General features: G+C 26.3%; 1 protein-coding gene across 7 annotated transcripts in view; it reads left to right on the top strand.

Moving 5' to 3' along the window:
- LOC145830177 (uncharacterized) overlaps positions 1–19,033 on the top strand; it is a 37,485-nt gene extending 18,452 nt beyond the window's left edge. For 4 of the 7 annotated variants that reach the window (XM_082938086.1, XM_082938083.1, XM_082938085.1 and 1 more), the window contains 13 exons: positions 6,274–6,392; positions 6,646–6,776; positions 7,263–7,425; positions 9,654–9,794; positions 10,479–10,572; positions 10,946–11,122; positions 12,127–12,214; positions 12,678–12,825; positions 13,058–13,256; positions 13,429–13,583; positions 13,836–13,968; positions 14,593–16,242; positions 16,314–19,033. In XM_082938086.1, coding sequence (XP_082794212.1) covers positions 6,274–6,392; positions 6,646–6,776; positions 7,263–7,425; positions 9,654–9,794; positions 10,479–10,572; positions 10,946–11,122; positions 12,127–12,214; positions 12,678–12,825; positions 13,058–13,256; positions 13,429–13,583; positions 13,836–13,968; positions 14,593–16,242; positions 16,314–18,556 — 5,441 coding nt within the window. In that variant the 3' untranslated portion in view covers positions 18,557–19,033. The remainder of the gene's footprint in view (positions 1–6,273; positions 6,393–6,645; positions 6,777–7,262; positions 7,426–9,653; positions 9,795–10,478; positions 10,573–10,945; positions 11,123–12,126; positions 12,215–12,677; positions 12,826–13,057; positions 13,257–13,428; positions 13,584–13,835; positions 13,969–14,592; positions 16,243–16,313) is intronic. The other 3 variants (XM_082938087.1, XM_082938088.1, XM_082938084.1) reach the window with 3 other exon arrangements.
- Positions 19,034–27,390: the final 8,357 nt, after the last annotated feature.

Genomic DNA, 27,390 nt, shown 5'->3' with positions numbered 1-27,390 from the left:
CTTATACAATTTTGAGATTTATAAGTTCCTAATTGGTTATTTTCACATTTGAAAGAAAATTAAATGAATGAAATATATCAACATAAAATTTATATTTTGATTAAAGCATGTTTTGTTTTCTTTATATTAGTTTTTGGAACTGTGTTACTATATCAAGTTTGTTATGAAATGCATGTGCAGTCTAAGATAGTTATGATATGACAGTTTATATATAAAAAATCAGATGACCTTTTTAAGTAAAACTGTTTAAACAACTTTTTAGCAGTGTTTTTACGTAGATACTTTTATAAAAGTAGTTTTTATACATAACATCAGTTGGTAAAAGTTACCTGATGATTAAAAGAAAATTGTGTGTATATATATATATTTATAGACTTCGCATTTTTACCTACTTCTTTAGTATTAGTACAAAAACTAGTATTTTTTTATCTAGCTTTATAGTTGTTGCCACACACTTAAGCTATTTTGAACTTTTTTAAAACTCAGGATAGTTTTTTGTTAAATTTTTAACTGAATATAATTAATTTATTTTTAAGTATTTAGATGTTTTGCAGTATTATAATGTTCTACTAATTTATTTTTGATGGTTTTACAGCATTATTATAGTTGTTGGATAAAGTTTTTCACATTGCGGCTAGACCTATGTAAGAATATAATAAAAGTATTTTTAATAGATTTTTTGTAAACATAAGGTGTGAAATATATACTGAAAAACTTACTCTTAGTAATTTAATAGATATATAAGTATAGCCAAAAGCAGTTGTTTTCAACATCTTACAAAGCTGCAAAGTGAATTATTGTTTAATGTATTGCGAAGAGTAGATAACTAAAATTTAACTTTTTTATTTTTGAATACAGGGTTGCAAGAAAATTTTTAATACTGGAAAGACCTAAAATTTTAAAGAACTTATAAATGAAAAGTAATGAGATTTCCATTAGTTACGAAAAATCTATCATATAGAAAAAAAAAGTTTATCATTAGTTTTATTTTATTGAATACCACATTTAAAGTAGCTTTACAGTATCTTTTAAATGTTGAAATTATTTTTAAGATAAGACAGTTATTTTTAGCATAAATCTAATTTTATACTAAAAATGAAACAAAAAACTTGTTCTTTTATAAACCTGGAAAAAAATCAAAAAATCTTTGGCAACCCTGTATTTAGATAAAATATAAATAATAAAAAGAAAGAATGTACCAAAAAAAATTTCCGCAAAAACATTTTTGTTTTCAAAATGCCTCATACTATCCAAAAGTGTGAGTAAAATTTTTAGCCGGCAATCAACGTCTTATAACCTAATTTTTATTTTAAAAGTTTTATGGAGTCAAGTAAACCTCATAAAAAAACCTTTTTTACCTTTCAAGACGTTTAGTACGAACTAAAATTATGTTTTAGTTTCATAGTTGATAATCAATGTATTGAACCTTAACATTTTTAATGTTTCATAGAATCTATTAAACCCATAAACATAACTTTTTAATTTTCATAATCTCTGGTCAATATATAAATGAGTCAATATTAGAACAACTTCTCTCTCTTTGTATATTTGTTTTACTTTTATTTTTGTTCTATAAAGTTACAACATTTTTTTTAGTTTTATTTTTATTGGAATGCTTTTTGATTGTGAAAATCTATTAGACCTATATATTTTATATCAAAAGTTTTTAACTAACCTTAATCTTATTCGTTGACAATTAGGTACTCTAAAAAACATAAAGATCTTAGTAAACATATTTAGATTGAAGATTTATCTGATAACAGTGCTACACAAAGCTAATAAAGCAGGTTTTTTCTAAGCTAAATATTTGAAACAAAAAAATTTCAAAAAAAATTTGCAGAAGCGTACTTGGTGTTCAGCACACTTGTTTATTATAGATAGTTCATTTTGAGATGTTTTAATAATCTCAGGCTGTTTCAGACTACTTTTTTAGTCTTAAAGAGTGGCAACCCTGGTCTAGAAGTTATATGAATGTGTTACTTAAAGTATAAAGTAAAATAAAAATATTGTTAAATACATTAAATTTGGTTTTGTTTATGCTTATAGCTTTTGTTAATGTAAATTAACTAATTTTATCTAATTCATTATTATTTCTGCATGCAATCTTAATCACATTTAAAATTAGAGTGCAACTCTTGGAATGGCAATACTTGAAATAAAAATATTGAAAGTAGATGTGTGGATTAGTTTTTGCTTTGTATCATATATGTAAAAACTTCACTGGTTACATCTCAAAAATGGTTATATATAAGTAGTACAGAACTAACAAACTTTTAAACTAAAAAGTAGTAAATAGTATTTTTTTAAGATTTATGGTTGACTACTCTGCCTTTTGGTTTCAAAGAACTGATATAAGCTTCGATTTATATTTTTCGTAGGTAGATAATGATGCATGTTTAAAATAATTAGAATGTAAGAAAACTTTTTTAATTTAATTTTTGTAGGTGTACTTGCTTAACTTACCATTAGCACAACAGATTTGTGTTAACATATATGGATAATTGTAATGTTACAAAAGTTTTTTCACATAAAAAATGTATAAAAATGGAGTTGCTAAATTTTTTTAGACATAATTACAGCTATTAAAAAGTTTAAATCGAAATAAAGATTAATTATTAGTGTTTATGTAAAATAGGTATTTTTTATATACTCTAAGTTTGTTTTGAATAAATTTCTATTAGTACAACTTGAGTTATTTCAACAATATATTAACCATGCTGATTTATTTTCAATCGGTTCGAAAAACTAAATGTAATTGCTAATTTTAATTCAGATTCATCTAAAAAGGGTATAAATTTGGATGAGAATCAATTTCATATAAATTTCAGCAGTATATTTGTTTTAATTTGATTTTGATTTTCTTGAGCTTTTTAATGTTTAATTCCATAAGGGTCCACCTTGTTTTAATTATAACTTTTTAGAGTATTATTTTAAATATCTAGCACATTTATATCGTTTATCAAAGTTCAAACTTTTGAGATATTAACAGCTAAAGTCGATGAGATCAATAGGTTTCTTATTGGATGCACAAACCAAATAGGCAAAATAAAATTACATTTAAACTGTTCTTTAAATTTTTACACTTAGTCCTTTACTAATATCTAAGTGTTTCTACTAAAGTAATATTTTAATTTTTTTTAAATTTGCCTTTTTTATTAGTTTTGAAAATCTACCATTTTTATCTTTTTTTAATCTTAAAGTTTTAAAGTTCTAAAACTAAAAATTATTTAAAATATCTAAGGAACTTTTCCTAAAAGTTTGAGGTCTCTAGCTGAAAAATAAAGAGTAGGTACATTTTTATTGAAATAAAAATTTCAGATAAAATACGAAATAATTGTAGTCCATAACATTTGTGTAGGAAATACTTTACAAAAATTTCTTTATCTCAACACTTAATTTTGTTTTTAGTATTCTTAAAAACTAACTTTAATTTATACTTTCAGCTTTCATTTAAGAGCAATGTTAATTTTTGTAAAAAAAAATGATTACTATGGATCTAAAGAAAATAAACTCATCAAAATTATATTATAAATCAAGGTGTAATTGATTTTCCACTTTATTAAATTGTGTTGTTTCTCCGTAAGAAATTAATAAACAATTTCTTTAATTATAATCCGATTTTAAATCTCTAAATGATTATTGTTATTTTTATGCTAAGCATATGAGCTTTTAGGAATTTTATAATAAGTTATTGACTGTTAAATTTATTTATAATTTTTTAATCCATCTCGTTTTATAGTTGTTTTTTTTTTCATGTCTGTGAAACAGTTTTTATGATTTAAAGGTATTTAGCTTTTTTAGTAATATATAAGATAAGTTATTTATACTTAGTTAAGTTTTTTGAATTTTCATTGTAGCACTAAAAGCGATCATGCACTAATAACACCTAGAACTTAATACTATATTTTCCTTAGCTTAAAGTCAACTAAAGAAAATTTTTGAAGAAGTCTGCCAAAATTATGATACTAACAATTTTAAGCTTTTTAGATTTAATACGTGAATTCAATTACATTACCAAAATAAAAATAATTTTGATTTTATTAGAAACACTTTTTTCAGCTGTGTTTGTTTACAAATTCTTGCTCCTTTATATTATTGTGTGTATTTTTTTAATATTTTTTGTGGTACATCAAAAATTATGATTGTTTTTAACGAGCATGACATTTAAATGTATAATTAAAAAGTTACAATTCTAAACTTAAAGTTAAGAAACCTTGTATCTGGCTGTTATGTTAAACTTATTGCATACCAAAAAGTGAAGAAAAATATTTTTGTAGGTGTATTATTTTAGTTTTTTTTTAATAAGTTATTAAATTGTTCCCGTAATGATCAATCACAATGACGAAAAAAAAGAAGAAAGAGACAACCACCAGATTGGGGGGTAAGTAAAGTGTCAGATCATTTTGTTTATGGGTTTCTACGAACAGAAATTAAATTAAAGATTTATTGCTAATTGTAATGTAGTTATAGTCTAAACAGTTATAAAAAAAATTGAAAACAATGACATTTTAAGCAATAAGTGTTTATGAATGTGTATGTCTTCAGTATAAGTAAGTATAGTTAAATATTCTATTAGAAAAATTTTGATAAGAGACACCAAGGGCGTGTTTTGACTGGTTTCGTGGAAGCTGTGCAACCCTTGAAAAAAAAAGTAAAAAAAAACATAGATTACGCGCTAAAAAGTGTTTGATCAGAATGTTGTAACAAGAAAGTATTAGGAAAATTTATTCATTTGCTTGTACACAACTAGCTGTCAGCTGATAGTGATTCAAAGTAAAAATTTAACTGTTGTGTCGTATTGAATTTATATATATTTAAGAGCCTATTTGTAAACGGGAACTTTTTACTAATTTGCTAAAGTTTTCGATTGATAATGCTTATTAAGTAATAAATTATGATAATGCATCGTTTTTAAACTAGAAAGTAATTTTTTTCTTAGAAAATATTCAATGTTAATTATTAAAGTTTAACTACACTAAGTTGTTTGTAAAAAGATAATAGATGTGAAGCAAATTTTATTAATTTTAGTTTTAAGCAATTGAAAATTGCATTATAATAAAGCAGATTACCTAGTGTTTTAATATGGTATTTCCATAATAACATTAGTTATTACCATTTATTTTTTCAAGTTTCAGTTCTTATAGTTCACTAAATACTGAACATGTCATTTCATCTACTCGACTAATACATTAATATATAGATATTTCAACAATTTTATTAAATTTTATCCTAATTAAAATGCCTTTATATTTTTTATCGTTATATTTACGAGTAAAGTTAAATGATAAAATTCTATGTTTTTATAATCACTATCTAAATTTTATAAGTTGAATTAAAATGTTTAACTTAAGTTAACAAAAATATTTGATAATAAGAAATTAAAATTATAATTTAAAAAAGTTTAATGGTAGTACAATAATTATTTTAAAAACAGTTTTTACAGTTTTAATTATAGTTTTTTACTTAAATGGTTATTTTTTTACAGAGCAAATTAGTTATCATAATGTCTATGGTCAGTTGAACAAAAAATCTAACTAATTAAAAGAAACGTCCTTTCAAAATTTTTGAATAACTGTTTTGTAAAAGTATACCTTGTATCTACATTATTATTTACAAATGCTATAACATAATCATACCCACTTACTTCATTTTCACAAGTTTTTTATGAAGTTATTTTAGTAAAAACCTTACTAATGTACAAAAAATAATTGTGCTACCCCACTTGAAAAAGCCTAGATACGCCACTTGCTATACACTAAAGTAAGCTTTTAATTCAAGTATAAAACAATAATTTTTTTTTTGAGAATTTTAATACCTTAATTTTTCTGTCGATATTTTTTTGTTATGAACAAAAGCACACAACCTTTCCTGGATGTACAGTAACTTATTGGTGCTTAAACTATGAAACTTATCTCCAATGAAATATGTTTTACTAAACAAACTACTGTAATAATCACATATTTAATTTTATACCATGTACTTCGACTTCTCTGCTAATGAATATGTTTCATTACTTATAAGCCTTTGTTTATATAAATGTAGTTACTTTGTGGTTTTCTATAAGGTGCATTGCTGCATGGCACTAACGATAGTTATTTCTAGATGTGATTATTTTTCTTTAAATCAGTAAGTTTAAAACATCAATAATTTTTTATTATTTTGATTAAATCACAAAATATTTAGCATGAAAGTCTAAAGCGCATTTTTTATACTACTTGTTAAAGATTAGTTCTAATATGAAATCTTGCAGTACAGTTTTTTCATTGATTTTAGCTTCTACTTACAAAGGAGATGCTGCAATGGAAAATCTTAGTACTCCACCACGGGAAATTCCAAAAATAACAAGCAAGGACCAAGAAACTTACGAGCAAGCCATTAAAAAGGCACAGAAAGTAGTTTCTTAATGTTTTATTTATTTATAGAACCTTACTTAGTTCAGTTGTTTTTTAAGCTTTGAAACTTTTTTATGCTTGTACACTCAGTCAATATTATTTTTTGTTTTATACTAAATAAAAATAAATAAAATTCATAAATTTATCGTTTGCAATACTTTTGTTTTATTAAAACTTACTTGTACTTAGGTATTTAAGATAGTATAAGCTCTTATATAAGATTTTACTCTTGTTTAAAGTATTTTGTTTTCAGAAAACTGAGCTGAATCGTTTAAAAGGAGATTTGATAGATCCTTTAGAAACAAGATGTCCTAATTCTATTCAGTTTGGTAAATACAACATCGATACTTGGTTTTCAAGTCCTTACCCTAAAAAATATGCTCAGTAAGTTTCATTTGAGTTTTATGAAACTAGGTCTAATTTAAAATAAAGTATGTACTTATTTTTATTTAAATAATTAAAAACTTCATTTAAAGAAATCAAAACTTAAGATGCAAGTAATTATTTTTTTCTTTTACACGTTGTGTTTAATTTTTTCACCATAAGATTAGTCATTAAAATATCTATAAAGTTTTTATACTACTATAACTACTCTCTAAAGTTTGAATATATATATTTAAAAAAAATTTAATTGTTGTATGTAGAAATTTAGATCAGTAGGATGTCTATTTTAAAACAAGTTAAGTTTGATAAGAAAGTTTTGAGTAAGCTAACTTACTTTAAATAAGATAATTTAGTAAACTAAGCTCTTGCTTCATATAGTACTTTAAAACCATGCTGTAACTATTCTGAAATAATTATTTTAACCAACCAGGTTTTAATGGTGCTTTGCAATATACTGTCAATAGTAAAAAGTAAATAACATTCCAGGTTGCACAAGTTGTACGTATGTGGGTTTTGCCTTCATTACATGGATACTCCATTCACTCTCCTGCGTCACAAACAAAAATGTTGTTGGAAACATCCGCCGGGCAATGAAATATACAGATGCAACAGTTTGTCTGTTTGGGAAGTCGAAGGGAAAAAGTGCAAGGTTTGCCTGAGATAAAATATTCATTAAAGACAATCTCATGTATTTGCTCTTAGAATTATTAAGGTCAAGGGATTCGTATTATTTTACATTTAGATTTAATTTGTTAAGTTTTATCTGAGCTATCAGGAACTGATAACTAGTTCACAAAGTTCGAAAGATTGTTTGAGATACCAGCAATCGAAGTGTTTAATTCAATTGTTTTTTTTCTCGAAAAATAGGCGAAAAAAGACTATTTCTATAAAAAAGAATATCACTTTTCTTTTTTCTAACCAATCTTCTTGAAGTTGCCGCAGTAAGTATAATACTAATAGGGTTGCCACTTTACCTGGAAAAACCTGGAATTTTGAACAAAAAACCTGGAATTTTTTAATTTTGAGTTTTTTTTATTTTTTTTTTAATAATTAAAATTAATATACTTATAGTTGTTATGACTTATAAATCTGTATTTTTAGCTAACTTTGTTCTTATGGAAACAATAATTCTTTAACATTAACTTTTTGTTGATATTGTAAGTGAGTCATTAGGAAAGAAATAAAAACATTACTTTTTACTTGTAACAAACATGTTACAAATTCTTTACAGAAAAATATGAAGTGAAACAAAACTCTTCAAATTTTACAACAAAAAATATAGTAAACTAATCAATGCACATTTTGTATATTTTCATTCTTCTATTTTAGCACAAGATGAATTTAATATACTTCAGACAAATTAATTTTTTTTTATCAATTTTTTTTTTTTAATTTTACAAAACTTAAAAAGAATTTTTCAGATTAATTACGATCTATGTATATTTTAATGAAATAGCAGTTTAACTTGCTATTTTATTTAGTTAAAAATGATTAACATAAAATCATTCAACTGGAGCAAAATATTAAGGTAATGAGAAATTAAATAGCAGGAGAAAATAAAACTGATGTAAGTATTTATCATGATGGGAGAAATAGTATTTTTAGAAGAAGTTAGTTTTATTGCAGTGAGCCTTAAGTCAAGACCCTCCAGATGTAGTTTCAGAATTGACTTTATTACTATTTATATTTTTATTGTAAAGTTTTATTTGTTAACAATGTTTACGTTTTATAACTAGTTTCTGATTTCAATTTAAATTGTTAAGTATCTTTTTATTCAAAACATTTTTAAGTATCTTCCTCTAGGATTTAAATTGTTTTCAAAAATTACTTTAAGATTTAAGGATTTTAAGTAAATTTAAGTTTTACTTTAAAAATTGTTGGGAAAGAAAAGTGTCAATAGAAGCAAGTAGAAATAAAAAGAAATAATAAGTTATAACAAATTTTAGTTCTGCATAATTGTTAAATTTTATTTCAGTTCTAGCGCTACTTCTAGAACTTAATTCTTGTTTAAGAAAAATATAATGTTTTAGATAATTATTGCAACTTTTAATATATCAAATAATCATTTAATAAAATAGTTTAACAAGAATTTACAAAAGATAACACATTCAATTTAGGAATAAATTTAAGTACACTTATAGCTATTTTAATTAAACCAACATAACGGCTTTTGAACAACCATCTTAGAAGAATTTAGTACAGGTTCCAACATAATAAAATAAATTGTAGTACTTATAGTAACTCCTAAGTAATTTATTTCATTTGAACAGAAGTTTTTTTTAATAAATAATAACTTACTACTAAAAATTATCAAAAAAGATGTGCTTTTAAAAACCTGGAAAACTTTTTTTGAAAAAAACGAGTGGCAACCCTGTACTAATATTTAAATAAATCTACCAAAAAATAATAGTTAAGATATTTTTAAAGTTAAATGTTTTAATTTTGTTAATATTTTAAATGTTTGTTAAAAAAAAGTTCAAATGCTACAAATCTTCTAAAATACTTCAAGAAAATTTGATTCATGAAGATTTGAGGTCTCGAGCTCAAAAAAACATCTTATGTTGAATTTATATTTTCCGAGAAAACTGACTGTGAAACGATTGTGGTCCATATGTGATTACCAGAAACTTTTTATAAATATTTCCAGATAATTCTTAAATTCTCATAATAATCCTCAAAATTCTTATGTTTCCATTAGGTGTAAAAACTGACGTACAGCTAATACATACTTTAAGCTTTTATAAAACAACCAATGTTAACTTTTATAAAACTTTCATGACCCAAATATGACTTAAAATAAGTTTATTTTTTCTTTTAACAAATTTAACTCTTCTTATGTTATCTCTGATTTTTTTCAAATTAATGATTATTTTTAAGATATATTGTCAAAATGTATGCATGCTTGCTAAGCTTTTCTTGGATTCAAAAACTCTTTTTTACGATGTTGAGCCTTTTCTTTTCTATGTGCTTACTGTGCATGATTCTACTGGAGAACACTTTATTGGATATTTCTCAAAGGTTAGTTAGAATAATTTTTCAAATAAATTTTGATTTAAAAAAATAAAATTTCATGCTTTAAAGTTTATGATCTAGCTATATACTTGCAAAATAAACTTGACAATACCTTTTTTTTTTTGATACCTGTTTATTACTTTGCATATTTTAGATTAAGCAGTATGTTCAGTTTATTATTTACTTAACATATTCTATATAAAATTCTTAAGCAGTTTAATTAATTTATTTAAACTTTAATGGTATAACATTTTATTTGAGTATTTATGACACATTGATGCGTAAAATTTTAAGTATAACTTATATATATCAAATACATTCACTAAGATATTATTAAAAAGATTTTTTATTTATTGCGTATTAAGTTTTTCTGTAAGTTTTAGTAAACTATTTATTTCTTGATAATATTTAAGGAATTATTTTTGGTTAAAAAAAACGACTATGTAATTCCTTTTTTTGTTCAAAACGTTTTCTAGTAAGCTAATATACTTCAAACCTGATAGTATATTTAAAAATATTTTTTATTCATTTTAATTTTTTTACACCGTTTTCTTTTACTTTTATACATAACTTTAAACACAGATTTTTGATATTATTATTAAATAGCGTTAATTTTATTAATTTACTTATTAGTTAACAGTATGTCTATTTATTTAATAAAAAGTTGAGCTTAATTGTCATTTTAATCAGGAGCGTGACAGTAGTCTTGCTCATAATGTTTCTTGCATCATGACAATGCCTCAGTACCAGAGACAAGGCTATGGGAGGTTTCTCATTGATTTCAGTTAGTAAGCTTATTTATTTGTATATATATTTTAAGTAAGCTATATTAAATAGCACATAGTAAATTATTTAAAGCTTTTACTTTTGGCAGGTATGTTAATATTATTTAATTTTTAGGTCCCTTTTTATATAAACATTTTGTTGAAATTTGCGCCTTAAAATACAAGTGTTACTTATGAAGTTAATTCTAATTAGTTAAAGCTTCTTCTAGTTTTTATTGATTAAAAAAAAAGATTTTTAAAATTTAAACAAATGTGAAGTTGAATTACTACCATGAATTGCTTTTTAATTATTTAATAGAATTATGTTACTCACAGTACCGGTTGACTTTATAATTTCTATTAGTAGTTGTTACATTTATTAAATGATTTTAGGCTATTTGCTAACAAAAAGAGAAAGAAAGGTAGGTGGTCCTGAGACTCCGTTATCACCTTTGGGAGCAATTTCTTACAACGCATACTGGAAATATGTCATTCTTGAGTATTTCTACAACAAAATGAAATCAAATAATAATGACGGCCTTGACATAAGATCCATAAGCCTACAAACCGGTTTGTACAAGTCAAAGTTTTTTTTGTATCAACAAAAGATCTAATAGCGTTTGCAGGGTCGCCGCACGCTTAAGCTACTTAAGACAGTTTGCAATTGAAAAAAAAGTCTGGCTAAAGTTTCTTGAGCTTTTGTGAAAAACAGAGGCCAAGTCAAGATAGTTTGACTATTTTGAGAAACTTAGGCCAGTTTTATGTTAAAATTTCAATGATATTGAGTTGATTTTTTATTACTTTTAGTTAATTTTTATCTACCATTTAGTTTTTGTTAATTTTGTAGAGTTGATTTCAGTAAATAGATAACATTTAGAATTTTGTTTGAGAGTGAAACTAAGATTTATAATGATAATATAAAATGTTTTGATAAGACCGTTAAAGTTAGTGTTTATTTCTGTTAATGTTTCAATAAATTTGATTGAACGTTTAGGTTTAACTTTCTTCAATAAATGTTTATACTTGCTTACAATAGCTTTCTATTTGTTTAATTATCATTATGTATAGACTAAAGAAAACGAACTTACTCTCATAGTTTTACAAGTGCACTTAAAATTCTTCAATGTTTGTTATTTTTAAGGATTTTGTGCATGTTAAATACTATGATTTATAATGTATTTTAGAAATACATTATATAAATTTATACTTTCAGTCATACTAATAGTTATTTTTTAACTGCATATTAAGTATAAAAGTCTAAAAGAAAAGTACATTAACCATAGAGACAAAAAAAATTCAATGATTTTTAATAAACTTAGACTAGTTTTATGTAACTCAGGCTAGCTTTTTTACTTCGAATAGTGCAAAGCTGGTTTAATAATTTAAATTAATAATTATAGATTTAGAAAAAATATTTTTTTTTATTCTAAAATCTACTAATTTAATTATTTGAATAATCAAAAACATTAATTTAATCGTATTATTATTTTGTTAAGTAGAATGAAAAACCTATAAATTTTCTTATTTTAATTTAAATGTAAGCTAGTATAATTAACAGACTTGTAACTTTAAAGGTATACATCACAATTCAATATCGGATACTCTAGTAAAGCTTAAGATGCTTAAAGTGAAATATCAACTGTCAAACTCAAAAACCCCCGAGTTCGTTTGTTAAACTTGACCATTTTTATTTAAGCTAAAGATTTTACAGTTTTTTATTTATAGCTGTTTTTTAACAACTCTACAAACTAAAAACATAAACTTTTAATAAATGCTTAAGAAATAAATATAATATTGAAATGTATTATAAAAAAAGTTTTGTCTTGTTAACAGTTTTATTTATTTATTTTTTAGTTTTTCGTTTGTAATTAGTAGATTAAAAAATATTAGTTCAATATGTGTTAAAACTTTTTTATCAAACTTTAAAATATGATTAACTTAAACATACTTAAATTAACATCAATTTTTATATCTGTTATATAAAATATACTTAAGGTTATGTTTATTGTTTAAACTATTTATTTTCATCAAACATAAAGTTATTTGTATAAAGCTTTATGAATGATTTGCCACTTCAAGGTCTAAAACTTTGTCTGGAAAGTAAATATAACAAACAAAATTATAGGTATGAGTTTTTACTCAACAAGAAAGTACTGGAAGAACATGCAATTAAAAGAGAAAGACACAAAGACAAACCTCGAGTTGATCCAGAACATCTAATGTGGATGCCATTTGGTGGTACCGCTGCTTTCAGTTCTCCTAATAGTGATAAAGTTTGTTTTTAATTGATTAAGTTCTAATACTGTATAAAGTTTAAATCCAAAAATTTTAGTCACAGTAAAAGTACATGATTATAGAAAAATTTAAATAAAGAGTTTCAGTATTTATGTCATGCTTAATATTTCTAAAAAAAGCATATATCAAAATTTTAGGCAAAAAAATACTTTATTTAATACGCGATTACCTTTCTACTACGTTTTTCATTGTCTGTTTTTGTATTAACAGAAGGCTACCCCAAAAGCAGTTATCCAAGCGGAAGAAAAGCAAAGCTCACCATTTAGTGTTGAAGATGAAGCACAGAAAGAAAACGAAAATGAACTTTCGAGTAAAATTATTAAACAGCATTCTCCAATAAAATTAAATAACGTCCTTGAACCTTTGAAAACATCTCCTCCGCCAAAAAATAACTCTATAAACAATTTCTGTAAGCTTTAATAGATCTTTCTTTGATATGATTGCTTTCTGCATACAATAACTCTTAAATAAACAATTTTTGTATTCCCCGGAAATATTTTAAAATACTTACAAATTATTTATAGTGTACAAAAAGCATCAAAAAAAATATATAGTTTATTCAATTTTAAACTTTTCTTCAGCGCAAGTTTTGCCAGATGTAATACCATCAAGTCAAAAAGAAGCTGTCAGTTTATCTGAAAAACCTATTACTAAAAAGAAAAAAAGGAGAAAAAGAAAACCAAATGGGTTTGATTACGGGAGGGTACCAAAAAAGAAAATAAAAAAAAATTTATTAGTAAGTTATTGTAAATTTTTATTTCTTGTTAAAATGTATTTTTTTACAAAAAAGTTATTTAGCAACTAAAAACAGTTAATTTAATTAGCAGACTTTTTTAATAAAAGTTGCGTTTGTATAGGCCTTTTTATAGCAAATAGGTTAGTAAAAATCGCATTACTAGCAATTGTTATTAAAATTTCTTGCAATTTTTATTTAGAAAACATTAAGTTATATTCATCATATTATAATACTTTATTTTACTATATTCAGCCTGCTTTGGATGCTCCTGAATTAAATTGTCGAACTTCTGTAGAATTACCTCCACAGTCTGACGAAGTTACTTTTGAAGATTTCAAAGTTGAAAACGTTGAACAACTTTCTACTGAAGCTGCAAACAATTACGGTAATTTTCAAGTATTTTAACATTCTTCAAAATAACTAGCTAATAGTTTGTTTATACTAATCCTAACGAAACAAGTTTATTGATTATAGAATAGTAACAACATTTTTCTCAACATTATTCTTTAATTATCTGACATGTGTTTCTCTAAGTTAAATAGTTATAATATAAACCACTTTTGTTGTGGGGTGCACGACTATTCCAATTCCGACAATTCAAGTTCTTAAAAAAATTAAAAAAGCCACAATTCAAAAAGTTAAATTTATTTGGAAAAAAAAACTTTTGTAGGTCTAATTAATACTCAAAAACATTTTTATTTTGCAAAAAAGAAATATTTAGAGAGAATTTTAAAAATGACTAGAAAGTACTATACTTTTTTAATTATATTAGGCATATTTTAAAGTTTCTTAGGCATTTTATAAAAACAAAACAAAGTTTGTAGGGATTAATTAAACCACTTTTTTTTAATATCTGATATTATTTGATTTGTGGAATTTCAGTTTTTTTAAGAATTTGATTTGTCGAAATTTAAATTGTCCGAATTTGAGTTGTCATGTAACTTTTATTGTGATAAGTAAGAAATAAACTTCTTAGTTTGACAACTTAGTTTCAAATATTGTTTTTCAGATTCAGAACTTAATAAGTCCATGATTTCCTCAAAAATATCAAAAAACAACAACAATGCAAACCCAGTCATCCAAGCAAATAAACTTTTTGGGGAAGGAAAAGTAAAGAAATTAAAACTGGTCAGATCACCAGCAAAAAAACACAACAGCCACCTTAAAAACCACCAAAACGAACATGAAAAGTGGGAAACTAAAAGCTGTCACGATGAAGATGACAAAGAAAGCGAAGATAAAGTTACTGAAATACCAATTTCGCCTCTTTCGCGGAACGAAGAGTGTTTTGAAATGAAGCCTCCCACATTTTGCAAACCCAAATCTAAGCTTGTCAAGTCTCTTGTAAAAAACACTAAACAGACAACCATGTTAAATTTTTTTAAAAGGATCCCAAATTCTAACGAAAAATCTCTAAAAAAATCACCAACCAAACCGGCGTGTTCTTTTTTAGGTGATTGCCCCCAGCAGAGTAGCAAAAACGAACATTTAGGAGAAACAAACAAGCTGCAAGTTTTCCAGAAAAAAGTTTGCGGCTTTTCTCAACTTCCATGGATTTCATCGTCAGTCCAATCGAGCAACTCAAGTTTGAACAATCTTCCCTTTATACAAGCCATGAAGCCTACATCGCTTCTGGCCAAGGGTAGCGACTTCGTGACGTACCGAGACCGCAACAAAGAAATCGATGACGACGAAGATCGTGAAGATGAAAATGCATCACGTGTGACGGCGTCCCCGGTGACCAGCGACACCAGCGTTTCCTCGGAGTCTTCGGTCGACGAGGAGGTAGAAAATTTTACTGATGACGAGGAAGAAGTTGTAATAAATACCAACAAGTGGACGAGTAGCTACAAACTGGGGGCAAAAAGTACCGCAGAGGCTTTCCCTGCCCTGCAGCAAAGCGTCATGACGTCAGCACCTTTGCAGTCGGACTCACCTGAGAATTTTGTTTTGAAGCAACCTATGTTAGTTGGCACGAAAAACAAGGTGCCGTACGATGTTAAAAATCAAAAGAAACCAGAAAATTTGTCTTCATCTGGAAAACGACGACCAGAAGGTGAGCGTGATAAAATTAAATCGGACGAAAATAGTGAAAACCAAAAATATTACGAAGTGAATGTAGTCAAAAATATTATAACCTCTGAAGTTAATAATGGCTTTGAAGATTCCGAGCCTCCTATGAGTGCTGACGACAAGCCAAGGAAAAAGAAGAAGAAAAAAGATAAGAAAAAGTACAAGAAGAAGAAAAAGAAAAGCAAACGTCATAATAAGAACGAACAAGATTCAAGTTCCCTACCTTGCGCCGGTAAGTCTTTTGAAATTGAAGTTAACGAAAAGAAAACCGAATCAAATTTAAATCAAGATGAGCTGACTGCGGCTGTTGCTTCAATAACTTCACCCATACAAGTTTCTCGCGCTTCACCATTACAAGTTAATCAAACAACGGAAGTTACTTCGTCTCCCTTCGATGATGAGGAAAACAGTAGTTTGAGAGATGTTAAAAGTAATGGCAATTCAGAAGCAGAAGATTTAAAGGCAACAGAAGCACTTTTAGAAGAACTTCATGAAAGTAATTCTAATACTAGTATCAATAAAACGATTCAAAATTCTCCAACAACGTTTCAGAATGTTTCTAGTTTCAAGTCAAGCTTTTCACCAAGTAAATTAGTTTTAAATATAATTAAATTTTCTTAAAATTAAATAAATTAAAGTTTAATAATAATATTTTAGCAGGCATCGAAAATGAAGCTACGATTGATAAAGAAGCAGTAATATCTGAAACAAACCAAGACTATCAATTGAACAATGAAAAAACCGGAGACGCGATAGTAAAACAAAGTAGCGAAAAAGAACAGTTAAACAATGACCAACATCAAGTTTCGATTTCTCAACAAGAGCAGCAGTTTGACAACGACCTTAGAAAACTGCTCAGTGAAATAGCTTCCACTCCGCCATCAGAAACTGTCATCACTACAGTTTCTAACAATCAGACTTCTTCGCGGCCTCCTTCTGTTACGACTCACGAAATTAATGATGGTCAGCCAACTACAGAGAAAATTTTTGCAAATATTTCTTCGGAGGCCTTAAAAGATAATCTGGTTACTTATGATGATAAAAATAAGAGTTTTAAGAAAAGTGTTCAGTCGCCTGCAAAAGAGTTTAATGTTGAAGCGCAACCAAATTTAAAGCAATCACTGGCCATAAACTCACATTGCGTTACAAAAAATATGTTTCAACCGACAACTCCACCCCATCAAATTGTTGAGTGTGCACCGGTGATTGGCGATAAGTTTATAGATTCACCATTAGATGAGCAAAGAAATGATACATTGCAAAAAAATAACGAGACGATCCAAAGTTCTTCTAACGATCAAGTTTTTGTGACGAGTTCAAGTCAGCTGGTAGACACCTCAGGTTACCAAACCATAGAGGTACAGAGTAATCAAGCAATGCTGAACTCACAACATTGCTTTATTGAAACAACACGTAGTGTTTGTAATAGTTCTTTAACATCTGCTGTGAATCAGCTACCAAATAACCAGTTACTTCAAAGACAACAAGCCAACCAGTCGGTAAGGTCTTCTTCAGCGAGCCAATTAGCTCTCGAGCAAATAGTTCGAAACCAAGCATTACAAGAGCAACAAGTACGATGTTCTTCGGTGAATCCTCTTATGCACAGACCACTTACCTCTAAAAATGCTCGTTCGGTTAGTCAGAGTTCGTCATCAAGTCACACGATCGAACACAGACCACCCAGTCGAATCCAATCGCCACACATTTCCCATTACATGAACTCCATGAAACTGAAGCAGTGCTCAATGGCAGCACCCGCCCAAGCTATAAGTGTCCATTTTTCAAAAGCTGCAGCAAGTAAATCGCAAGACATCCAAATGGTCAATCAGATGCAGGCACGTCAGATGGTTTTCAATCAAGCGCATGTGCTGCAAATGACACAACAGCAGTTACCGCAAATGAACGCTTCTCAGGTACAGCAAACAAAACTGCAGTCACCAAGAGCGCAACATTCTCAAACTCCGTCAACCACCACGTCTGTTGATTTCAGCAGTAGCGGTTGTAGTGGGTACGAAACGTGGTCAAACACCTCCAGTTCGCCCTTTACTCCAGACAATCATCACTTGCTCATCAACCACCATAATAAACAACCATTAGCCCAGTCACCGGTTTGCACCACTCATTCATCAGCTAAGGTGCCTATGGCTACAGTCGCTGATTCTCCGTCATCGCCAAAAAATTCAAAATCCCCATTGGTTCCACCTTCGTCCCGTCAACTTGTTCCTAAGGCTAACTGCTTTAACACCACTAAAAGTGCGATCCAGAAAACGTCCCCTTCAGTGACTTCTTCTGTGTTAATGACACCTCGCTCAAAAACAAGGAGCAATAACATTAGCATTCAGCAACATTATCAAGAACAAGTTATGAGACAGCAGATTGTAGCTCAGCAAAATCACAGCATGGTGAGCGTCAACCACCGTCGCAAAGAACCAACTCATCATCTCAATATGACATCACAGAAACGGACAAAAGCAAGGAAGGCAACGAAACAGCCTAGTGGCAGAAAAACCGCTTCTATTCACCAGCAGTTTAACCAGCCTGCCGCATATGATTGGTCTAATATGTATACGGCTAATGGTAACTATCAGCAAGCCTATAACCAGCAATACTGTTACCCAGGAGCTGAAATTTCCGGTTTTCATGGTAACCAGTATCACGAGTGGTACGCTCCAGGCAATAACTATCAACAGCCTCAGCTGCGCTCTAATTTGCCTTCAAGAGGCACTCCTTTAATGAACAATCAGCACTTGCAAGGAAATGCATCCCTTTATTCAAATATGTACCAGCAACAAATGGTACCATACCAAGACACAAACACCATTCAGCAGGTCGGTCAGCAGCAGTACAACCAGCAGGCACGGCAGCACCAAGCTCATTTCTATCAACAGTACCAGCACTGAATTCATGTCTTTTTTAAGCTTTTTGGTCGTATGAATTCATGTGAGTTTGCAAATAAACTGGTATTTTTGTTCAAGTTTTTATCGACTAGTTTTTTACACCATTCCGCTTTTTTAATGGTTTTTTTAGACGATCTTATTGCAACAAATAGTAATAAAGTCCCGCTAAGTTCAAAAAGCAATTTAGTTGTACAATTCTTGCGCATACAAGAAGCACAAATTAGAAATTTCTTTTCAATCGTTTTTCTAATTTACTTAGGTTCATTGCTTTTTGCTTTTCAATGTTGGCTTGTTGTTTTATAATTGGAATGTATTCTTTTAAAGCGAACATTTCATATACAAAATACATATTACGAATGTTTCACAAAACAGGTGTCGAAACGTTTTATTGATTTATAATGGGCTTTTATTTTACTTAATATATAATAAGTGTTTTACAAAATGATTCAAATTGTATAGAATAAAACTTTTTAGCTAAAATCTGTTTTGTATACTTTAAGCTATATTTAAAAATGCAAGTAAATCTGACAAATAAAGTATTTTTAATATCAAAGATCGATTTAAACTTGAGTAAAATTAAAAAGCGTTTCAATTGAATTAAAAGTTAATGATTATGTATATTAAATTTAAAATCCATATTGTATATATTTGCCTTTAAAAAGAATAAAAATAATTAAACTTTATTTTTTAGAAATTAAAATCGAGGCTTAGTAGATAAGTGTGTATCAGGTAATTTTGTGTGCCTTTATTAGGTCAACCTGCAATAAAAAGTGCAAAGCATGGGCGTAGCAAGCTCAAAAAAGTTACATACATGCGGCAACAAAATAACTTCAGGGACAACACGTGATGACGTTATAAGGGTATAGAGCAATTTATACTGCCCTGAATATTTTTTTTATATTTAAGTAGGCAGTTATGTTAAAACTTGAAAAATAAACGAAATTTTTAATTATGAGAGGTAATTGTATACAATGCAATTTATGGTGCTCTGCACCCCTAATGACTCCTCACTTGTTTTCACTTATGTACACCTTACAAAATTTTTACTTTAAGTAAGTTCAGTGCTTCCTTGCTTATCCGGTTATGTTAGGTAAGCTATTTTTGTAATTATGACTGGATAAGAACAAAACACTTTTTTTCTAGTAATCTACCTCTTTTTTTATTAAGCACTTCATGATACAAAACGCACACTAATTTTTTTTTTAACGAAACAAAACTTTGATACAGTTTGAAAATAATTTTACCAAAATAGATTAAGCAAACTGTTTAACTAATATCGGAACTCTTTATGATAAATGAAAAAATTGAAGTTAGTTTAATAGAGCTTTCTCGTTTCTTACGGGATGGATGAGTTGTGAAACACTTTCTCGTTGACAACGATAATAAGCTAAGTGAAAATTAATTTTTTGCATGGGTTCGAATTGAGAGAATGGACATTTTAAACGGCACTGTCTATTTCATGTTGACACCGTTTCGAATTACAGTCATTATCAAAAACAAAAATTAGTGTTAAACAACTAAATATAAACCGATTAAGTAATAATCCGATTATATATTACAAGCTTAACAATGAAAATTATGCACATAAACATTTATACATGGTTAAAAAAACATATTACAACTAATCAAAAATTCTTAATGTGTAGGTAACACCCAGTTTAGTTAATTGTTTGTTTAAAACTGGATTGTAACCTTAAATTAAAATGACTTCATTGATCAAAGTCTCAAATTTATTCCTTCATTCTTATAAAATACCAAAATTGTTAATAGTTATTCTTTAATTTTTACAGTTATTACTAATATGGTCAGATACAGCTGGTTTTCCTCTTAAATGTTTGTTGACTATTTCTATTAGTGGTCTCGAAGTATATCCAATATATTGGATGCTCTTAATCTTAGAGCACTTACGTTCGTAGACTACGTTAGATTTCAATTCATGAGATTTGTTGCTGAATTAAATCTTTGAAATGGTTTTTAAAAGCTCAAATATTCCCTCCTGCAATATAATTTTTTAATCTTCTCCTCAACTCTCAAAATTTTTGTTCCAAGTTGACTTTCCTATGCTGAACTAGCACTTTAAAGCAGATCTAGGCACATTATTTTTATGCCATTTCCGAATTTTTAGCAAGTTTCAATTGTTAATTGAACTCATTTTTTCTTTGCTGTTTTATTCATTTTTAAACCAGGTATGTAGAATGTGTCAAAAATATGTAAGTTACATAGCAAAATCAAAAAAGCTTTCAAATGAATAATAATAAAACATTTTTATTAACTGAGCACACAAACTTTGAATTATAACATAATGATTGAAAAAATGTTTGAACTAACTATAAATTGCTTGCTTGGTTGAAGAAATTAAATTAAACATTTAGTTATGTTAAAAAATTGATTTTAGCTGAATAAAGTTACTTTTCGACTGAAACTGGTCAGGTAATCAAGGGAACGGATAAGCAAGGAAGCACTGTATAAAAAATAGTTTTTATCAAAATATAACTAACTTATGGATAAAATTGTTATTTTTCATAATTTTTTAAAGTTTTTTTTAGTTATTTACTTAAAGTGTTGCTTTTATTAAAACGCTATTTTTTTTTAGGATTTTAGTGTAAAATTAAAAGAAGAGTATAATAAAAAAGTCCAACATGTTTATTACTGCTGCTTAATTTATAATATTTGTTGAAAGTTTATAGAAATTATCAATAAACTAGGATTTAATTAGTTTACTTTTAACAAATCTTTTTTTTGCTAAAAAATATATAAGGTAGATATTGTCTTAGTTAGTTTAATTCTATCTACTTTGTTTCGAAAAAAACAAAAAAAATTGTTTATAATAAGAATCAAATTCAATATATAAATAGCTGTTTTTTCTATAATTAATTTATTGAACGTCCTATAAAAACAGGGTTGCCATAAAACCTAGAAATTGTTAATTTAGAAAAAAAAACTGGAATTTTAAGCACCTTTTACAGGAAAATAATTAAATTTTGATTAGATATAAAAATTCTGTCACATAAAGTATTTTTTTGTATCATTTAGTATTTTGTTTATTATAACACATTTAAAGTAGCATTACAGATTCTTTTATATATTTTAAGACATTTTTTACCTTAAATTTAACTTTACTTTAAAAAACCAAAAAAATATAAAAAATTTTAAACTCAGAAAACTGGAAAAAAAAATTAAACCTATGGCAACCCTGTATATAAATATTTAAAAAAAAACATTGAAAAGCAAAAGCACAAAAAAAATTTCAAATACTTTTTTTAATAATTAGTTTTCAAAAAAAAAATAATACGTCGAAGTTTTTAGCATTAAATTATTAATTAAAAATATTATTAAAAATCAAAACATAAAAAGTATCAACAATATTTTCGAAAAAACAAATTCATTCTAAATACATTTTGTACGATCCATAACTGTGTGTGAAATTTCACAGTTAACAATTAACCTGTTGTACTCTATTTTTTAAGCTTTATGGGGTCAAGTAGGCCATAAAAGATAAAAAAAACTTTCACAAAGTCTAGTCGATGTATAAATAAGTTAATAGTTGAATAACTTGTTTATCTGTTTGTATTTTGTTTAACTTTTTATTCTCTTGTTTTAAAAAATGTTAAGCTTTTGTAGATGTATTTTTATTAATGCATTTTAATTGAGAAAGTCTACAAGATACCATAGATTTTAGATCATTATGTTTTAAGTATATCTTATTCATTAACACCTAAATACACTAAAAGTCATAAAGAGTATAGTAAACTTATTTATACTTTAAATCTATCTCATAGCAGTACTAAACTAAGTATAAATGCATACAAAAACTAAAAAACAGAGTCTTACTAGGTTAAAGAATTAAAACAAAGTTCGTTTTTTCTAAAAAGTATACGCCTCTACAGATTTGCAGCAGTGTACCAAAATACGTGTCTGATACTTATAACTTATTTAAACCTTTCAACTAATAGCAAAAAATATTTTTTCAAAGTTTGATGACTCCCATTACTAAATTTTATGTTTTAAAAGATTTTTAGTAAAAGTTGAAATACTTATGAAAAGAGGTTAATATATTTATCATAGTGATAGTTTGTTATGCTTTGTTTACAAACAATTGTTATTTACTCTGGTGACAGTGATCAGATGGTTTGCTTTTTGTTGTAATTTTTGTTAAACACTTAATAAGGAATTTAAACTTTATGATATTTAGACACTTTGTAGTTTCTATCATTGAAATTTTAGTCTTGTTTTCCAAATGACGTTGCACCAAGAGTTATTTTTTTCTTAGTTTTTTAAAATATATTTTTGCTTTACTTTTTTAATTTAAGTTTAAATATTTGCTGGCAGGTAAAAATCACATGGTGTAACATGTGGTTTTACATTGCATTGAAAACGTTAACCGTTCCAAATGGTAGAGCTTGATATTGTTGTCTTTTTACCATTAAAAGGTGTTTTTTAAGTGATGAATGTTTTAAAACTTCTTAAACTTTAATGGTAGAAACTAAAAAGAAATAACTGATTGTTTTTTAAAAATAGTTAAAAAAACCATAGATTTTTTAAAAGTCGGTATTAAATGTTGAACACTACAATATACAAAACAAATTTGCAAAAACTTCAAGCAAATTTTCGCCCTTTTTTTAAACATTACCTTTAAAATTTCAGTGGGAACCTTTTTATAAGTTTTAAAGCCTGATTAGTCAGAATGGTTTTTATATTAAACTACTTAAAATGCAAGGATAAAATCATTATAAGTATTTTTAAAAATTCGTAAAGCTCAATTACTTAGTATCAATTATTTGCCCTATAAATGCATACTTGGCACAAATATAACTAAATTTTGATTAATGCAGTTTTATAGTTGGAAAATTACTGATTTTAAATATAATATAGTCAATTGAAATTTTCCTTTTGTTTTTTTGGACTAACAAATTAAGTTTTTAATTAAGAGCCTATAACTATTTAAACAAAAAGTTTTTTAAACTACATTATATTAAAAATTTTAACGTATAAGTTAACGAGTAACCAAATTATTTGGAGTTATAAATTATTATAAGCTAAAGCCTAAGGCTTTTACCTATAAAAATTTTTAGTTTAGTTTGTTAGGAAAGTTATAATACCTTAACGGTAACTTATTAAAACAGTACATAGTACGATTTTACTAAAATTGCAATTAAAACTGCTTATTTACGTAGACTGCTATTGAGTAAGTAGTTTAACGATTTATTGAGTTTATATTATACTATTAACAAATTCTGAGAAAAAAGAAACTTCGAAAATGTTATAAAGTACTGTAAGCATTTAAAACTTTACATTTTAATACATTTTTAGAACGTAACTAAATACTAAATTTAATTACTTCTGAAAATTAAATTAAGTTGTATATATGACATGATAAACCACTATTTTTTATCACTGATCTATTAAATATAATAAAGTTTTACCATGATTACTATTAATAATTAAGTTAAAAAAAAAATTAAAAATAAAGTTTACAACTGTATCATTAAAACAGTATAATTTATTTATTTCTAAAATAATAAATGTAAAGAATTTTTTGCAAGTTCTTGAAATTAACTTTTACATAAAAATTTTAGACAACCACGTAAAAAGTTAAACTTCAAGTTCAACCACACTTTTACTTAGAAAATAAAACTACAATATATTTTCTACCTATAATTAAGAAAAAAAGTGAATACATAAACTATTTCGTTAAGACTTTGAACAACTACTAATCGTTTATATTTAGCTCAATAAACAAAAGACTTATTTTAAGACACATTTTTTGTAAATTTCCGTTTTATAAATAATGTTTAGAACTTTAAATACATTCTGTACCATATGGTTTCTTTCTCAGATGTTTTATAATAGTTAGCAGAAAATTATCAAATGTCCAAAAGACATCAGGTTTTTATAAAGCTTTATCTTGAAAATGTTTGTATTAAAAGTAAAGTTACATATTATCAGTAAAATTATATTTTTTTACAAATATACTAAAAAACTTTCTATAATATTTTAAAATCTAAAGTGACATGCCAACTAGGTACGCACTTCCTAGGTACGAACTGACTGTACGGTACGCACTTTTTAGCCGAAAAAAGCTGAGCTCTAAATATTTTTTTACTTCGAAGTTTAAAAAACAAACCTGAAAGTAGTAATACAAAAGTGTTATATTACGAAATAAAACATACTGTGTCTAAATAAATAAGTTAAAATTAAAGAAACCAGAAAATAAGGTACGAACTCACAAATTGCATATTAGATCCAGTATTAAAAAAAAACATAACACAGTACAATTACTTAACGAAAGTTAAGTACAGTGCAACTTAAATTTGCATACACCAAGGTTAAAACATAAAAATATAAAATATTTTAAAATTCAAACAATAAATTTTTAAACGAAAAAAATGAACAGTGCAATTAATTACTACATACCCAACGGTTGAAATATAAATGAGAAATAAAATTTAGAACAACAAAAATTATGAACAGTACAATGACATATACTTACCCCATGATTACCACATAAATGCTAAAAGTTAATATAAAAAAATGCTAAATGATAAGTAAGCAGGAGTACAATCGTATAACCTAAGCTAGCTTTTTTGAATAAACACTGTATAACAAAAGCATGATCAAAGTTTTCATAAATCTGTATTATTTTAAGTAGTTTAATAATATTTTTAATGTACAAGGATATAAAACAAAGGTTTGAAAAATTGTGGGTTGAATATAAATAAAATATACCTACATAAATAAAAACTCATATATAAATATATATACTTAAAAAACTCAAGACTTTTAATATACTATCAACAAACATGTTTTGATTTTATAATAAAAGTTTTTGTTTAGTGTATTTTGCTTTAGTAGTTATTTTCAAACTTTAGTGGCTTTTAACATGTTTATGTTAGGCTTAATTAAGGTAATTAAAGACCAAAAAATCCTAGGTACGCGCATCCGGTTGGATACGCTTTTTGGCGCTGTGTTCAAAGTTACTACCTAGTTGGCAGGTTATTGTATTTAATTTTTAACCAATAAATATGTTTTTTCTTATTTTGATAAACATTCAATGAAAAATATTAATAAACACTCTATAAAACAAGCTGTAATACAAAATACTGGATTAATTAATTTCTGAGTAATTTTTATTTGTTTTGAATATATTCTATTGAAGAAATTATAATCAAATTGTAGACTACTAAGCTAAATTAAACCGTTTTTTTTTTGTTTTTAAAAATGTCAAAGTTTCAATATTATGTAGTATCTTTGCAAAAATAAATTGTACTTATATCGACTTTTTAGAGTTTTAGTTTTCAACAATTCTGTTTTATTTTTTAATGTTAAATATATGCAGACATAACAAACTTACTTTTTGTGTTTATTTATATACTATTTTTATGTGTTAACTTTTACTCAAGTTTACAGTTTGTGTCCTCGAATAAATAAGTCTGATTTTTTATACTTCAGAGGGAAAAAATTCAATATAAATACAGTTAACTAAACACTGATTATAGAATATTCTTTTGTAAAAAATCAACGAAAAATTACTTTAAACATTTTTTATATTTTTTTTGAATGGATGCTATGATTAATATATATTTTTTTAACTTTAGTTTAACAGAATTAAAAATTATTGTTATATCAAAACTATACTATAGAATTAAGAACAAATAAATAGGACACAGTAATCTATCCACTAATAGGAGATTGATAAATAATAATTTATAATTTTTGTTATTATTTATATCAAAACTAGTTTAGTCATAATTTTGTACAAAACTATTTATCAAATATTTTCACATAACAAAAATATAAAGTTTTAGAAAACTCATAAAAAAAATTGATATTTTTACGATAAATTAAATCTACAATATAATAAGTCTCAACTTTCTGTTTCCATCACAACCTTACTCTTGAATTTTTGTCATTTTAAGTTCGAAATCTTATAAGCTTGAAGATTTTAAAGTAGCTTTAAAGTATAAAAAGTTAAAACATTTATCATAATGTTAAAATTAGGTTATTAATTTAGCATAATATAAATAGGTATTTTTTAAATCTGCACACATGCAATGCATATATATAGAAACTACTTTAAGGTACTTAGAAAATTTAGTTGAAGAAAGTAAGAAATTTACTAGTTAAATTATATTTCAAGTACTTTTTTTTTGTTAATTCTTGTGGTGTCTTTATATAGTATATACAAAACAATTACAAATCTTAACAGTAACAGTATTTTGATATAAAAAAATACTTACTTAAATGTCTAGCTTGAACATGTTTGTTTAAGATAGTAAGAAAACACAAGTCTTTACAATACTTTACTTTAACTTATTTTTAGTATATATAATATATAGTATTCAAAAATACTGCTTTATCTGGTAAAAAAAAAGTTTCTTCTTACACTATTTTAATTTTAAAGTATATTTCCTGGTTCAAATATAAATTTCAAATTTAAAACTGTTTGAGAATGTATAAAAATTAAATACTTAGTTAAAACTTATTTAACAGAGAAACAAGTTTAAGATAAAGACTATTGTAATAATTAAAAATATTTACTACAAATTCAGGCAATTACTAAGTTTCACCGCTTAGCGGATTGTCATACTGCGATTATGTAACAAAAGAATTATAAAATTTGTAAAGGTGCAACCAAATTTAAGTTTATTTTGAAAATTTGTAGAAAACTTGCTGTATAAGTTTTTTTAATACATACTGTATAATGGTTAATTAGGTTATTGTATAAAACTAAAAATAAATATGAATAAAGTTAGCTAAAACTTTTGAAAACTGTATACATAAAGCAAATATTATTAGATGTTGTTTACAAATAAGGTTCTTATGGTTATATTTAGAAT

The sequence above is a fragment of the Thalia democratica genome, chromosome 2 (assembly GCF_965202585.1).
Source record: "Thalia democratica chromosome 2, ktThaDemo2.hap1.1, whole genome shotgun sequence".
In the NCBI taxonomy this organism is placed as follows: Eukaryota; Metazoa; Chordata; class Thaliacea; order Salpida; family Salpidae; genus Thalia; species Thalia democratica.
This window is presented reverse-complemented; position numbering and strand designations above follow the sequence as displayed.